At 58.8% G+C, this 14,547-nt stretch overlaps 2 protein-coding genes across 2 annotated transcripts; one reads left to right on the top strand and one right to left on the bottom strand.

The window, feature by feature from the left end:
* Positions 1-943: 943 nt before the first annotated feature.
* Positions 944-8,591, bottom strand: HTRA2 (HtrA serine peptidase 2). Its single transcript, XM_048508786.1, has 8 exons — positions 8,095-8,591; positions 6,681-6,885; positions 6,149-6,343; positions 4,337-4,369; positions 3,929-4,037; positions 3,525-3,594; positions 1,874-1,969; positions 944-1,732 (listed from the first exon to the last, which is right to left on the bottom strand). The coding sequence occupies exons 1-8, from the start codon at positions 8,589-8,591 to the stop codon at positions 1,567-1,569; spliced, it is 1,371 nt and encodes a 456-aa protein (XP_048364743.1). The 3' UTR covers positions 944-1,566.
* On the top strand, positions 8,427-13,355 carry AUP1 (AUP1 lipid droplet regulating VLDL assembly factor). Its single transcript, XM_048510129.1, has 12 exons — positions 8,427-8,675; positions 8,781-8,918; positions 9,160-9,310; positions 9,949-10,136; positions 10,220-10,292; positions 10,491-10,564; positions 10,739-10,805; positions 10,984-11,092; positions 11,349-11,489; positions 12,582-12,727; positions 12,814-12,902; positions 13,058-13,355. The coding sequence occupies exons 1-12, from the start codon at positions 8,590-8,592 to the stop codon at positions 13,104-13,106; spliced, it is 1,311 nt and encodes a 436-aa protein (XP_048366086.1). The 5' UTR covers positions 8,427-8,589; the 3' UTR covers positions 13,107-13,355.
* The last annotated feature ends 1,192 nt before the right edge of the window (positions 13,356-14,547 follow it).

Below are 14,547 nucleotides of genomic sequence, written 5' to 3'. Positions count from 1 at the left end.
AGCCAGGAAACTGGAACATCTGGGGAGGCAGACGTGAAAACACAAAACTGCTGACTAAAGAACGGCACTCTTTCTGGCACGATGGGTCAGGGAGGGGAAATGTCCGCTTCCCCTGAGGAATACTTTTATAAACCTTCCTCATGTGTCTTTTTACTGAAAGTATTTCTCAGGGGAAGCCAGAACTCGAGAGGCAGGCGAGACCAGAGGGAAAAGCCCCCCACCCCCCCAATCCCAGATCTGATGTCTCCAGACTCCTTTGGAAGTGGGCCATATGGAAGTGGGCAAGAGGGGCTCAGCCCCACTGCAGGGTCTCACCAGAGTCACAGCACAGGCCCCCCTCCCTCCCCCAGCCCCCAAAACCATGGCTTCCAAAAGCAGACAGGAAGGCAAATGCTGCCTGTTGGAGGGGGTGGCTGGCCACTGGCCCCCGACCATGTAGCTGGAGACAAGGGGAAAGGCCTACAGCATCACCCCAGCACCCGGCTGACACCCTCTGCCACATGCCCCTCCCTGCTGTGGCCGGATGTGGCCAGCCACGATTTGCTCAGTCTCCTTCAAGAAAGGCAGACAGCCCTCTGCCACGGCTACCCCAGGGAGGCAACCGTCCCTTTGGGGATGGGGAGGCAGGCTTACCTGCCACCACACACCCCTCCCCAGCCCCACTCCCTCCAGTCAGCATCCAGCCGTTGCGCCCACAAGTCAGAGCCCTTCCCAGAGCCCCCCTGAGAGCCTCTGCCGGGGCGTCAGCAGCTGCCTTGGGAAGGCCGGAAACGCGGCTCTAGCAGGGAGAGCCTGAGAAGACCAGGGAAGCTGCTATGCCAGGAGAGCCGGGGCTCATGGGCCGGGTGCTGATTCACAAGCACATCAACAACTGTCAACAACTGCACCACACAGAGCACAAGACGCTCACCAAAGCACACCAAAGGAGCTGGCAAAACCCATCTTGATTCAAGTGTCATTTTATTCCTTCAGCAGAACACATTTCACAATCTGGACCTCCTGCACCACTGAACGAGCAGAGAGACCATGACGGAGTCTGCCCTGACCCACTCTCACAGCTGGGGGTGTGTGCGTGCGCGTCCATGCAGCCACCACCCAACTGGAGACTGGGCACCTCTGAGCGGAGAGAATCACCCGCCGAGGCGGTCGCTGCCATGCTCCTTGCGGCCGACCAGCCCTGCAGCTCCAGTCCGACAGCTGTGGATTCCTTCCTCCTCCAGGCAGCCCCAGTGCGCAAACCCCCCCCCCCCCCAAATTCGTCTCTCAGGGCAGCCTCCTCTGGCTTTGGTTCTGCGCAGATAGACTCCTGTCCAGTCTCCAGTACTCTTATCACAGAGGACTGGTGAGAGGAGGGGGCCCCCCCCCCCCCCCCGCAAAGAAAAAGGTTGAACTTCCTTGGGGCTCAAGCTGCCATCTGGCCAACAGCAGAAAGGAGGCCGCCCAGGTGTCAAGGAGGGGGTCCAGCCCCACCAACCCCCCAGGCTGGGCAAGAGGGCAGCAGAGAGGGGGACAACCCAGCCCTGCATCCAAGACAGAGTCCACCTTCCCCAGCCAACGCCTCCCGCCCTACTCTGTGGCCTCGGGGGTGATCGTCAGCGGCAACGACTGAGAACCACGCCGCACCAGCAGCTCCAAGTGGGGCTGCGTCCGCACAGCCGTGTAGACGTCTTCTGCCCGCCGAGACGGCTGCCCGTTGATTTCCATCAGGATGTCACCTGCCCTGAGTCCAGCCCTGGGGAAAGGCAGAAGGGAGGCAGGGTGGGGGCGGGAGAAGGACATCCTGTCTGGCTGCAGGTGGGGAAGAGGGGAGGGGCAGGCACCCAAGACTGCCCCCTCCCCCGCAGGGCAGGCGAGAGGGGAGTCCAACACTTACTGATGAGCCGGAGAGCCAAGGATCACCTTGTGGATCAGGACGCCATGAGGCACGTCAGGGAAGGCTGGATCTCTCAGCCTCAGCTCAGACAGGATACTATGGAGGGTAGGCAAGAGACCACCAGATCAGCACCTCACGAGCCACGGAGGCTGCCACTGCACGGCCAGAGAGTGCTCCCCGTGCGCACTCCTCCAGGGCTGTGTGTGGCTTGCATCAAACCTCTGGAGTGCCTTGGCACAGCCACTGCCAGCCTCGTCTCCTCAACAGCCTTCTGCTCTTGGCAGTGTGATTCGCCCCGAAGGAAGAGGGCAGACTCAGTCGTGTTCTCCAAAGCGGCCCCCTGGGTTTTTGGGAGCCTCTCCCTGGGGCTCCCCGTCCTAAAAGCACCACGAAGCTGCCCATTTTGCAGAATGAGAAACCAGGCCCCAAAGCGAGCAGCCAGCCCCGACCCAAGAACAATGCAGCAGAAGCCGCCGCCAGCGCCACTTGGCTGACAGGCATGCAAAGAGCCAGACTGGTGGCGGGGTGCCCCTGAGGTTCCTCTGACTGGCAGCAGCTCTTTCGGGCCAAGGTTCTCCACATCACCTTAAGTCTTGCCCTCTCCTCTGGAGATGCTGCAGGGGACAGAGGTTGGGACTCTCCGTGCACAAAGCAGGAGCTCTAATGCCAAGGTGGGGGAGGGGGGCTCTGCCTGTCCCTTCGTCTCCACACACAGCTATGATGCCAGCAGCCAGAAGGCAGAGGGAGGCCTTGAGAAGAGAAACCCACCAGAATAAAGTTTCTCTAACTCCCCTGCTCTTTGCCTCCCTCTAGCAGGGCCCGAAGCTCCTCCCCGAGAGCCAGCGTGGTGTGGTGGTTAAGAGAAGGTGGATTCTAATCTGGAGGACCGGGCTTGATTCCCCACTCCTCCACCTGAGTGGCAGAGGCTTATCTGGTGAACCAGATGTGTTTCCGCACTCCTACATTCCTGCTAGGTGGCCCCAGGATAGTCACAGTCCTCTAAGAACTCTCTCAGCCCCACCTACCTCACAAGGTGTCTGTTGTGGGGAGAGGAAGCGAAAGGAGATTGTAGGCCACCTTGAGTCACCTCCCAGGAGAGAAAGGTGGGGTATAAATCCAAACTCCGCCTCTTCTGCCACACAGACCCTGGTGCGTCTTGTTCTACTGCTCTCACCTTCCACCCTATTCTATTTCCTTGGTTTTCCTGTAGGCGTTTTCTCACCCTCCTCTCGCTTTATCTTTCCTTGGCCTATCTGTGACTTAGTCTCAAAGTCTCCCTCTTTCCCGCGCTTGTAACCTTTGGCCCTGTTGCTCAGCCCTTCCCGAAAGAGCGACCCAGCGCTCCCAGGGCAGCGTCACGGCATCCCAGGGGGATCCTTTCCTTTAGGAAGCAGGCGTTGCTGGGACTATTTTAGAGTTTTTAAACAGCCCCCACCTTGGAGCTTCCGCCAGGTGTGTAGAAAAATGCTGCTCATGCATACGCTGTCTCCTGGGGCAAACTTTTCAATCCACACCAACAACGTTGTTCAGAATGAGATAGAATAATGGTTTTGAACCATACAGATTTCAGGAGCTGCAACCTGCTGATGCCGCAGGGCAGGAGAGGGGAGGGGAGAGATGGAGCATCCAGCCACCCCAGACTCCTGCTCACCTGGGGGTCAGGGTCAGCATCATTACTCCAATGTAGCGGCGCTTCCCCTCTGTGCTGCCAAACCAGGGGCCTGCAGAGGGAAAGGCAGTCAGCGAGGGGGTGCTGCGATCCGCCTACCTGCCACACCCAGCCCCCATCAGCACAAAGACCCCAGCCGACGTCGTCTTGCCCCAAAAGCCCAGAGTGGCAACAGCCGGGAACACCATTGGAAAGGCCAACATCCACTCGGCATGCTGAGGCATCAAAGGGACAGCATTGAGGTCACCGTAAGAGCAACGTTGTTTGGAGGTGCCATGGTCCTCCCCCACCTCACTCCAGGACTGAGCCCAGGCCCCATCCAAGTAGACCGTCAATGTAACAGGAGAGTGGGGGAAATTCAGACCTCGTCCCCTCCCCACACGCACCCGTACGCTTCCCCTCCTCCTCAAGGAAAGCCCGCAGCCGGTCAGAGGGGATGGCAAATGAGATCCCTGAAGTCACCTTCATTGTATTGACACCAATCACCTCACCGTCCTAGGAGAGGACAAAGTTACCTCAGCAGGCGGCACCTGGAGCCCTGCTCACTGGAAAAGCCACACAGGCTGGCTGGAAAGACCCAGCAGCACCCAGGGAAATGGGGCGGGGGGAGGGAAGGAGGAGGGGGCCCTGCAGCTGGCAGCATGAAACCCAAACCTCCAATCATTTGCTCCGGAGGGAAATCCTCCTGTTGCCCCACCACCACCAGTCACAAGAAACAGACATAGCCCTTCCATGTACACATCTGCAGAAGAAACTGCTCGCCGCCTATCGCACGCAGAACGTTAGAAACTTACCAGGTTGACCAGGGGGCCACCAGAGTTCCCAAACTGCAGAGAGTGGGAAACAAAGGTAATAATGAGGAACAACCCAAGAAAGCTCAAGTGAGCCAGCAGTGTGATGCAGCAGCTGAAAAGGCAGAAGCAATTTCAGGCTGCATCGACAGAGGAGAGACTTTGGGAGCTGGGTATGCTTAGTTTGATGAAGAGAAGGTTAAGAGGTAAAAAATCATGACAGCCATGTTTAGATATCTGAAGGGATGTCATGTTGGTGAGGGGGCGAGCGTGTTCTCTGCTGCTCCAGAGGCTAGGACCAGGAGTCATGGGTTCAAGGTGAAGGAAAAGAGATTCCACCCAAACATCAGGAAGAACTTCCTGACCGTCAGGGCTGTTCGACAGTGGAATTCACCGCCTCGAAGTGTGGTGGAGTCTCTTTCTTCGGAGGTTTTTAAAGAGAGGCTAGATGGCCATCTGTCAGGAGTGATTTGATTATGTGTTCCTGCACTGCAGGGGGTTGGACCTGATGGCCCTTGGGGGTCTCTTCCAACTCTAGGATTCTTTGACTCTAAGTCACTGGCCAGGCCACAGAAAGTGATAGCCCCACTTGGAGCGCTGTGCTCAGTTTTGGGCACCCCAATTTAACAAGGATGCTGACAAGCAGGGACATGTCCAGAGGAGGGCAGCGGAGACAGCAAGGGGTCTGGAGAGCCAGTGCTCTGAGGAGAGGCCGAAGGAGCGGGGAATGTTTAGCCTGGAGAGGAAACGACCGAGAGGTGATATGAGAACCATCTTCAAATTATTGAAAGACAGTTACGTACAGGGTGGGGCAGAGTTGTTTTTTGTTGCGCCAGAAGGTCAGACCAGAACCAACGGGTTGAAATTAAATCAAATGAGTTTTTGGTTAAACATCAGGAAGAACACCCTAACAGTGGAGGAGGCTTCCTCAGGAGGTGGGGGGCTCTCCTTCTTTGGAGAGCTTTAAGCAGAGGCCAGGCAGCCACCCGTAGCAAGGCTGACTCTGTGAACTCAGGCAGACCATGAGAGGGAGGGCAGGACAGGGGGAGCCAGTGCTCAGCTCTCGTGGTCCCTTCTTACATGCCCAGGATAACTCCACTTTGGGGTCAGGGAGGAATTGGCCAGAGATCCTATGCCTGTGGTGGCGAACCTCTGGCACTCCAGATGTTATGGACTACAATTCCCATCAGCCCCTGCCAACATGGCCAATTGTAGGAGCTGATGGGAATTGTAGTCCATAACATCTGGAGTGCCAAAAGTTCGCCACCACTGTCCTATGCCATCCTCTAGGCATAAAGCAGGGTTCACTAGGGGTGGGGGGAGGTAGCTGTGAATTTCCTATGTTAGGCAGAGGGTGGGACTGGTTGACCCTTGAGGCTCTTCCAGCTCCATGTTTCTAAGTGCACTGAGGGCTGTGTCCAGAATGGTAAGGCGGTCAAGAGCAGGTGGACTCTAATCTGGAGAACCGGGTTTGATTTACTACTCCTCCACATGAGCAGAGGAGTCTTATCTGGTGAACCAGATTCATTTCTCCATTCCCACACATTCCTGCTGGGTGACCTTGGACTAGCTGCAGTTCTCTCTGAACTCTCTCAGCCCCACCTGCCTCACCAGGTGTCTGTTGTGGGGAGAGGAGGGGAAAGGAGCTTGTCAGCCTTTTGAGTCTCCTTACAGGACAGAAAGTGGGGATATAAATCCAAACAAACCCAACCATGCAAAGAGGGCCCAAGCCCCTCACGTTCTGCAGATGCAATGCCCACAGGCAGGCCATAGCGAAAACCCCAGAGAGGTCCATATAAGGCATGGGGTCCTTACGTCTATGGCAGCGTCTGTCTGGATGTACTCCATGTCAGAAGCAGCCAGGCCCAGTTCTCGCCCTCCTCGCTGGACTGAGCTAACGATGCCGGATGTGACAGTGTTCTGGAGGGCAAAAGGGCTGCCCATGGCGACCACAAATTCCCCCTGGCGCACCTCTGACGAGCGACCCAAGGGCAAGGTGGGCAGGGGGCGCTGAGGAGAGAGGAACAAGCAAGCATCTGTGGTTGCAGCTGCCTTCGGCTAATGCCCCCACCCCAACTGCTGCAGCAGCGACCTGAAACAAAAGAGGGATTCCAGGGGGCGCACTATGGAGCAACACAGTGTAGTGCCACCCGATTAGTTTGTTCCTGGAAGGGCTGCCTTCCAACGTTGCATGCAGTTTGAAGCCTCCTGGTGCCGCTTCTTGAGGCATCCGTGCAACCCAGATTCTGTGTGTGTGGCTTTGCACTGCCCCAGCTTCCTGCCCCAGCCTAGGACAACAGGGGGGTTGGGAGACACCCCCCCCCCCGGCTTCGCTTGAGTAAAGCACCTTGGGATCTATCTTGATGGTGGCGATGTCAGCGACTTGGTCCACCTGCCGCACAACAGCATTGTAGAGCTCCCCACTGGCCAGGCGCACCCTCACTCGCCTGCGGTTTGCCACAACGTGGGCGTTTGTCACAATCAAGCCGTCTGCAGACACCACGAAACCAGAACCATTGGAGATGGGCAACTCTCGCCCTGAGAACGGATGCCTGGGGACAACAGGAGAAGGCGACAGGCAGTCATATGCTCCAAACGCACAACCCCGCACTATGCAAGGATGTAAATTACAGGGAGAAAGGTTCCAATTGGATATTGGGGGGGGGGGGGGGAATCACTGTAAGAGTTGTGCAAAAGTGGGATCAGCCACCCTGGGAGGGGGTGAGCTCCCGCTCACTGGCAGTCCTGAAGCAGCAGCTGGACAAACACTTGTCTGGGATGCGAGGCTGATCCTGCACTGACTGGCTGGCCCCTTCCAACTGTGTGCTTCTCAGCTGGAGCAGCCCAGCAAATGGCTCTCTTCCAGGCTGCACAGGCAGGAGAGCGGCTGCAGAAAAGCAGCGCCTCACAGAGGAACACCCGTCCAGGGCAGGAAGGGACCTGCCTCTCTAGGCCCTGAGGGAGGCCACCAAGAAGGCAAGCACACTTTCTTCCTTGGGTTGGGATGGGGGACAATTTTGCAGCAGCCGAGGATGGTGCCGGCAGTGGAGAGATGCAGAGAAGGTGAAAGATCCAAAACCGAGCAGAAGACCCCAAGTCACCCTTCTGCCGCAAGGGCGCATTCTTGCTATTTTGATGGCCTAGGTTATGGCAGCTGGTCATTTCCAGGGTGTCAGTCGTCACCTCCCAGAACTGGCCACCCATGCAGATGTGGGCCCTTCTGGCAGAGAAGCCCCAGAGCAGTGGCAGATTCTGCGTTCAGGTGCTGCAAAGCACTGGCATATCTGCCCCCACGATGGGCACAGTTGCCCCTTTCGCAGATGTTACAGGAACGGGTGTCAGTGGGCCCTTGTGCTGCATCCACAATTCTACCCCCCCCTCCCCAATTGCACTCATAGTCTGATCAACGTGGAATCCATAAAGCTCGCCTCCAACGCCACATTTCAAATCAACGTTCTTCCCGTAAGTGGGAAACATGAGGGAGGGGAGGGCTTAACAAATCCGTGGTCTGCTCGGCAGACTTAGCTGCAGGAGCCGAGCCCCCCCCCTCGCTCAGCCAAGCCTACCCCACAGGGTTGTTGTGAGGAAGGATGTTCCTTCCCACCTATTGCGTAGGGCGCGGGGAAACGGCTGTTGCGCGGATGCATTTTACATTCGTGGCTGCCGTTATTCCTCTCGATGGGGACCGCGGTGGGTCCCCCCACGGGGAAGGCCGGCCTGTGAAGCCCCCGCCCCCGCTGCGAGAGGAGGAGGGGCCTCACCTGCCCAGGATCTCCACGTAGACCAGCGCCGGCGCCGTCTTCTCGGCCACGTCGGCGATGAAGTTAAAGGTGGCGCGGGGGGAGGCGGGGCCTCCCCTCCCCCCCTCCTCCGCCGCCGCCGCCGCCTCCGCCCCGCCCAGCAGCAGCGCCCCCGCCGCCGCCGCGGCTCCTCCTCCCGCGCCCGCCAAGGCCCAGGCCCAGCCGGCCCCCCGCCAGCGCCACCGACGCCCGCCCCCCGCCAGCGCCACCCGCACAGCCCGCCCTGCCGCCGCCGCCGCCATCTTCCCCCCCCCCCCGCCTCCCGCGGCCGGAAGTCCCCTGCGGGACTTGGCGTTCCGGGCGGCTCTGCCGCGCGGTGGTCGCTGGGAAAGGCCGGCCGACTTCCGGCCAGCCCGAGAGGCAACGAGCTCTCGTCTGCGCAAGCGCGGCCAGGATGGCGGCTGGGGCTGCGCGGGCCTCGGCCGGGCCCTGAAGGGAGGACGGAGCGGCGCAGCCATGGAGGCCGCCCCGACCCCCGACGCCGCCGGCGCCGCCGCCGCGCCGCCCCCGCCGGGCGCCGACCGCCTCTTCGACGCGCACCGGTGAGCCCCCCTCGCCCCCCGCCCCCCGCCCCGGGGCCCCCCTCCCGCTCTCCGCCGCCGCCGCCGCCAACCCCTCCCTCCCTCCCCCCCTCCCTCCTTTCGCAGGCTGCCGAGCGACGGGCTGCTGCTGGTGTCGCTGCTGCTGTACGCGCCGGTGGGGCTGTGCCTGCTGCTGCTGCGCCTCTTCGTCGGCCTCCACGTCTTCCTGGTCAGCTGCGCCCTCCCGGACAGCGCCCTCCGCAGGTCAGTGGCCGCCCCGCAAGGGGGGGGGGTCTGGCCGGGGCTGTCGCTGCAGCCAACCCGGCCGCGCGGAGGAGGCGGGCCAGGAACGCGGGGCGGGGGGGGGACTCCGCCAGGGAAACCGCGCCCCCCCCCCAGGCTGTGGGTGGCAGGTCGTGGGAGGGGGGCGGGGTCGCGATTGCGCAGAGGCAGCGTGGCGGGCGCACAGGTAGGCGGGCGTGCTTGAGGCGTGCACCTCTTCCAGGTTCGTGGTGCGGGTGATGTGCTCGGTGCTGGGCCTCCTGGTGCGGCAGAGCCAGCCACGGCAGCGGGGCCTCCGGGCCCGCGTCTACATAGCCAACCACGTCACGCACTTCGACCACAACGTCATTAACTTGCTGACCTCTTGCAACGCAGTGAGTAGAACCCCAGTGGGGGAGCGGGTCCCCAGAATAGGTCTTAGGTTCACCCAGCACCACCCTGCACATGTGCCTGTTTTGGCGCCACGTCCTGTCTCTTTCCTGCAAAAGAGAAAAAAGAGAAGAGAGTTTTGGATTTATAGCCCCCCTTTCTCTCCTGCAGGAGACTCAAAGGGGCTGACAATCTCCTTGCCCTTCCCCCCTGTGAGGTGGGTGGGGCTGAGAGAGCTCCGAGAAGCTGTGACTAGCCCAAGGTCACCCAGCTGGCGTGTGTGGGAGTGCGCAGGCTAATCTGACTTCCCCAGATAAGCCTCCACAGCTCAGGCGGCAGAGCTGGGAATCAAAACCGGTTCCTCCAGATTAGATACAGGAGCTCTTAATCTCCTACGCCACTGCTGCCCCTGAGAAGGTTGCCTGAGCATTTTGTGCTACGTTTGGGAAATCTTTAATCACTTCTTTCCCCAGTTGGGTCAGAACTAGGGCATCCGCTATCTTGGGGCGGCTTGCAGGTACCCCACAACTGTATTCGGTCACTGGCCTCTTCCTTGTTCAGCAGCATCTGAGCTCCCTGTACCTGTGGCCAGGTGACCAGTGGTCTTTTTCAGGTTCTGACATCTGCCTCTCTCTTCCCACAGCCCATGCTGAACGGGGCCTCCGGCTTCCTCTGCTGGTCCCGGGGCTTCCTGGAGGTGGGGAGCACAGGGGGCCGAGCGGAGCTGCTGGAATTCTTGAAGGCTTACTCTTCCCAGGGCAGCAACCCGCCTCTGCTCCTCTTCCCCGAAGAAGCCACCACCAACGGGAGAGCCGGCCTTCTGCGCTTCAGGTGAGCTGGGAGGGAGAGGGCAAGCAGAAGGCGGCAGGTGCCGTCTGCCCCTGGCATGGCTGACCAGGCTCTTCCCTCTTCAGCACGTGGCCGTTCTCAATCTTGGACGTGGTCCAGCCAGTGGCCCTGCAAGTTCAGAGGCCCTTTGTTGCCGTGGTGAGTGCTCCCGGGGCCCGGGGGTGGGGCTGTCACTCCACGCCTGTTTGGCACATCCTCTGGCTCCTTCTTTACCTTTGCAAAGCGTCACGTAGCAGTGAGTCTGCTGGGGGTGGAGGGAGTCGGCACGGCTGTGTTGACTGAGGACTGGCTGCTTGCTTGCCAGAGTCACAGTTTTCTCTCCCTTTCTCTCTGAAGAGCACTGCCGATGCCTCCTGGGTGACGGAGCTGCTCTGGACTCTCTTTGTCCCCTTCACCATTTATCAAGTAAGGTACTACTAATCCTTTCTGATTCTTGGGGGGTGGGAGGGGGAGTCTTGAGAGGCCCTTGCCAAGGAATGGCAGCTCCTCGAGCAATGAGAAGGTGCCCCCCCTTCACACAAGCACAGAGACACAAGGTCTGTTTGTTGCCCTCCCATCAATTCGGCTTTTTTTGCCTTGCGCAGGTGGCTCCCTTCGGTCTGCAGACAAGCTGAGGAGACGCGGGAGGAGATGGCTCGGCGAGTCCAAGAGGTGAGGATGGACATTTAGGCAGGAGGATCATTTCCCAGAGGCAGCCATGTTGACTGTCACCTTCTCCCCCCCCGCCCCCCCCGGAAAGGCTTGGTGTAGAAGCCGTGGGCAGGAGGAGCTTGTCTGGATGGCCAGCAGGCCTGTGGGCAGGGCCTCCCTCAATCTCTGCCTCTTGCAGCTCCTGGCCTTAGAGCTGGGCGTGGCGTCGACACGAGTCACTGCTGCTGACAAAGCAGAGCACTTGAAGCGCCTGCACCACAGCCCTCCGCAGACTCCCTACGCCCCAGGTGAGCAGCTCTCCCCCACCCCACCCCATCGAGGGCAGCCTGCCCCACAGCCCCACCCCACCCCTTTGCACGCTGTGTGAGCAGCAGCCCCTGTCTGTGCTGTGTGTCATAGAAGCATATTTGGGTGGGGGTGTCAGAAACACTTTCTTCCAGGGAGGATATTGGTCACGTGGCACTTGACTCTGTGAGATGTAGCACCCAGGAGAGGGTGGTGGGACTGCCCACTTGTGCTTCATCCCTCTCGCTCACCTTTCAGTCCCGAGTCAGCCCTTGGCAGCCCGGCCTCAAATTCACCCCAGCCTGCCCTCTGCAGAGGAGACGCGCTTGACAAGCATGACTCAGCGTGTCAAGGAAGTCCTGCCCCACGTGCCCCTGGCAGTCATTCGCAAGGACTTGGGTGAGTGAGCAAAGGCCAGGAAGGGAGCCAGGGGAGGCTGCAGGTGGGTGACTGACAGGGGAGGCTGACGGTCCTCTTCTGGCCGTGGCCGAGCGAGGAGAACCCAGGGCAGGCAGGACAGAGTCGGAGTGTGTTGGAAGTGGGTTCCAAGATGACTGCATTATAGTCTTTTGCAACAGAATTATACAGACTGCAGGTACCTTAAATACAGAACTTCATCCACCCAGAGCTTCCACAGGCCACGTCTCACTGGATCAGTGGCACAGAAGTAAACGTCGAATTGTGTTTCAGACACCTGATGATGTGAAATCTTCCTCATCAAAGTTTATGCTGGAGTAGATTTTGTTTGCCTTGATGAGACGCCGTCAGACTTCAGTTTCATTTTTGGCTCAGGGCTGTTTTCATTAGAGACCCATAAAGCAACATCCATTGAACCTCCTCATGAGGATAAAATCTAAGTAGTCAATGAGTTGAGAGGCACCTGGAAGAACAGCGCTGAGGCCTCTCCAGGAAACTGGGACGGTTCGTTTTCTGGCCCTGCCGCCCACCCAGCCTCTGCAAGAGCAGCGTCCTCAGGGAGGTCCTGCTGAGAGACGGCGGAAACCCGGGCTGGTTCTGATAAGCGAAGTTACTCTGCAGAGGCCTCGAGCGCCAGGTATTGGGAGCTGCTGCTGCTTCCAGCACGAGTGCCTCTGCCCCATTGGTCAGCTGCAGAGTTTCTGTGGTGTGGTTGTGGTTCCACAAGACACGTCAGTCTTCTGCAGAGGAGCTGGACTACATTACTCTGGTGACGTTGCCTCGTGCCACAACTCTGCTCTTCTTCCATGAGCCTCTTCCTGTCCTTTTCTCCCACCCCAGTTAGGTTTGCGGAAACGAAATCAAGGCAGCAGCGGCTGCTGCTGCTGCGCTTTGGCAAAGGCTCTTGGGGCGCTCCTGTGGCCTGAATGAATGAACTGGGCTGTGGGCAGGTTCAGGGCTTCTGGAGCATTGGATTAAGGGAGAGGCCTCCAGCTCTGAGCTGTTGCTTTTGAAGCAAGCCCCGCCCCCTGCCCCGCCCTTCTCGCTCACACAGGGCCTGCTTTTCTCTCCCAGCTCAGACTAACTGCGTGGATGCCACCATCGCCAATCTGCTGGAGGGACAAGTTCCCTTCACTCCCTGCGAGACAGAAGAGGAGGCTTCCTTGCTTGGCCCGTCTGTCTCCAGCGCCCAGCCCCCTGCATCTCCCCCTCCGGCAGTGGTATGTGCAGGCCACCTTTAGATGTGGGGGAGGAGAAAGCCAGAATGCGCAGGGGGTGACCTCCCTTCTTTCTCTGTTGTGTGCAGCTGCCCCTCAGGGTCTTTGCCAGATCCCCAGAGGCCAGGCACCTCTCCCTCCAGGACCGGAAGCGCACGCTCTTTGACTATGCCAGAAGGTGAGGCTGGGCCAGCGTCAGCCCCTGCTGTTGGGGGCGGGGGGCGTGTGGTGCTGCCCCTTCCCCTGCTGGCCTGCCCTTTGGCCGGGGCTGAGCACAGCAGCAGACAGCCTGGCTCTGGAGACGGCTGCCTCGAACTCTCCCTGCCTCCACAGGAGATACTCAGAGAAATACGGGATGCCCCAGAGCCAGGGGATCCCCTGAGCAGATCATGTTCTTCTCCTGGATTTGGTAGTGGACTGTGGCGGTTCCTGGTGTGGACACCTGCAGTGTGCGATTGGCGACAACAACTCTGTGTGTCCCAAGCTGGGCGAGAAGGCTGGTGTCCAGCCCACCTGTGCTTTCGCTCCGGGCCCTGGGCCCACCGCAGCGCTGGAGGGGCCGGCAGCCTGCGACTGAGGGGGTGGGTCGGAGGAGGCTTTCGCTATCAAAATAAACATGACTCAAATTCTCGCCCGTTGTGTGAAAGCCGCTCCTTGTTATGCAGCGGTGGAGCTCCGAAGAGTGGACGGGGCCAGCTGGAAGGACAGGCAGCACGTGGCGGGGATTGGGCGGGATATAAACGTGGCGTGCATGAATAAATAAATCTTGCAACAGCACACACACACACACACCCAGCACAAAAGAAGTGACCATGGATCCAAATTAACATGGGGAATTCGCTTCCATGTTTCCAGGAAACTGGCCCTTTAGGTGAATCGCTGTGAGTAGCGAGTCTTCAGTAGGTGAGGATGGCAGAGACCTGATTTAAAAGGAACAGAGTTTATTGAGGCATTTGGCAAATAGTGTGTGTGTGTGTGGGGGGGGGGGGGTTAGGGTTATAGGAACCACTTCTATAGGAACCACAGCCAAGCAGCGGAGCTTCTCCAGTTTGAAGCAGGGTTGATCCTGCAGCTGAAAGGCTTTATGTGGGGAAGAGGGCAGAGAAGTGGAATTATTTGGGGTGGAGGATCCAGTCTTCTAGATACGAAAGCAAATGTCCAGCTCTCTGGGCGATGCCCGTGTGATTTGGGAGAGGAGGAGAGATCGGAAGAGGGGCCAAGATCGCCTGTCCCGGTCTGTGAAGAAATCAGAGGGAAGAGGAGCGATCCCCCGGCAGCTGGGGTCAAACTCCCAGGACGGCCTCGACAGTGAGGCAAGGTTTTGGCCCACGGAATGCAGTGGAGGTCAAAGGTGACAACGGGATAAAGCGATACTGGGGAGTTGGGCAACCTCTCAGGAGAGACTAACTGGCCCTGTGTTAGAGACAGGGCAGGGCCCTGTTTTTCAGAGCTAAGGCTCTCTCCGGTTACTCACAAATAACCATCCATAAGCTTCTTCAGTGTTCAGAGTTTTATTGTTTCAATTCTGCGCAGAAGAGGGAACTCTCCTCTGTTAGCAACAGGGAGGAGGTTCAAAGAGCTGCTGCCTGTTTAACATAATTTATAATTACAAAAACATACCTCCCCGCTCCTTGCTCATTGGGTTGAGTCAAGTAGACGTACAGACCTGGTCATCTTATCCCACCTTTTACCACACCTTTTCATCCCATATTTTTAATGTAACTTGAGTCTAAAACACCTCATGTACAAAGTTTCTATATCAATTAAGTCTTCTGCTACTCCTTATTTATTGCTAGCTCCCTTATCTCTCTGAGAGGCCCCGT

This window comes from Sphaerodactylus townsendi, linkage group LG10, assembly GCF_021028975.2.
Source record: "Sphaerodactylus townsendi isolate TG3544 linkage group LG10, MPM_Stown_v2.3, whole genome shotgun sequence".
Classification (NCBI taxonomy): Eukaryota; Metazoa; Chordata; class Lepidosauria; order Squamata; family Sphaerodactylidae; genus Sphaerodactylus; species Sphaerodactylus townsendi.
This window is presented reverse-complemented; position numbering and strand designations above follow the sequence as displayed.

Excerpts from the sequence above, each read along its gene's own strand:
- HTRA2 (XM_048508786.1), bottom strand. The coding sequence starts at position 8,591 with ATGGCTGCGCCGCTCCGTCCTCCCTTCAGGGCCCGGCCGAGGCCCGCG. Across the intron at positions 6,886-8,094 it reads TACGTGGAGATCCTGGGCAG|GCATCCGTTCTCAGGGCGAG; the intron begins GTGAGGCCCCTC and ends TGTTGTCCCCAG. Across the intron at positions 3,595-3,928 it reads GGAGGAGGGGAAGCGTACGG|GCCCCTGGTTTGGCAGCACA; the intron begins GTGCGTGTGGGG and ends TTCCCTCTGCAG.
- AUP1 (XM_048510129.1), top strand. The coding sequence starts at position 8,590 with ATGGAGGCCGCCCCGACCCCCGACGCCGCCGGCGCCGCCGCCGCGCCG. Across the intron at positions 9,311-9,948 it reads TGCTGACCTCTTGCAACGCA|CCCATGCTGAACGGGGCCTC; the intron begins GTGAGTAGAACC and ends CTCTTCCCACAG. Across the intron at positions 12,728-12,813 it reads CATCTCCCCCTCCGGCAGTG|CTGCCCCTCAGGGTCTTTGC; the intron begins GTATGTGCAGGC and ends TGTTGTGTGCAG.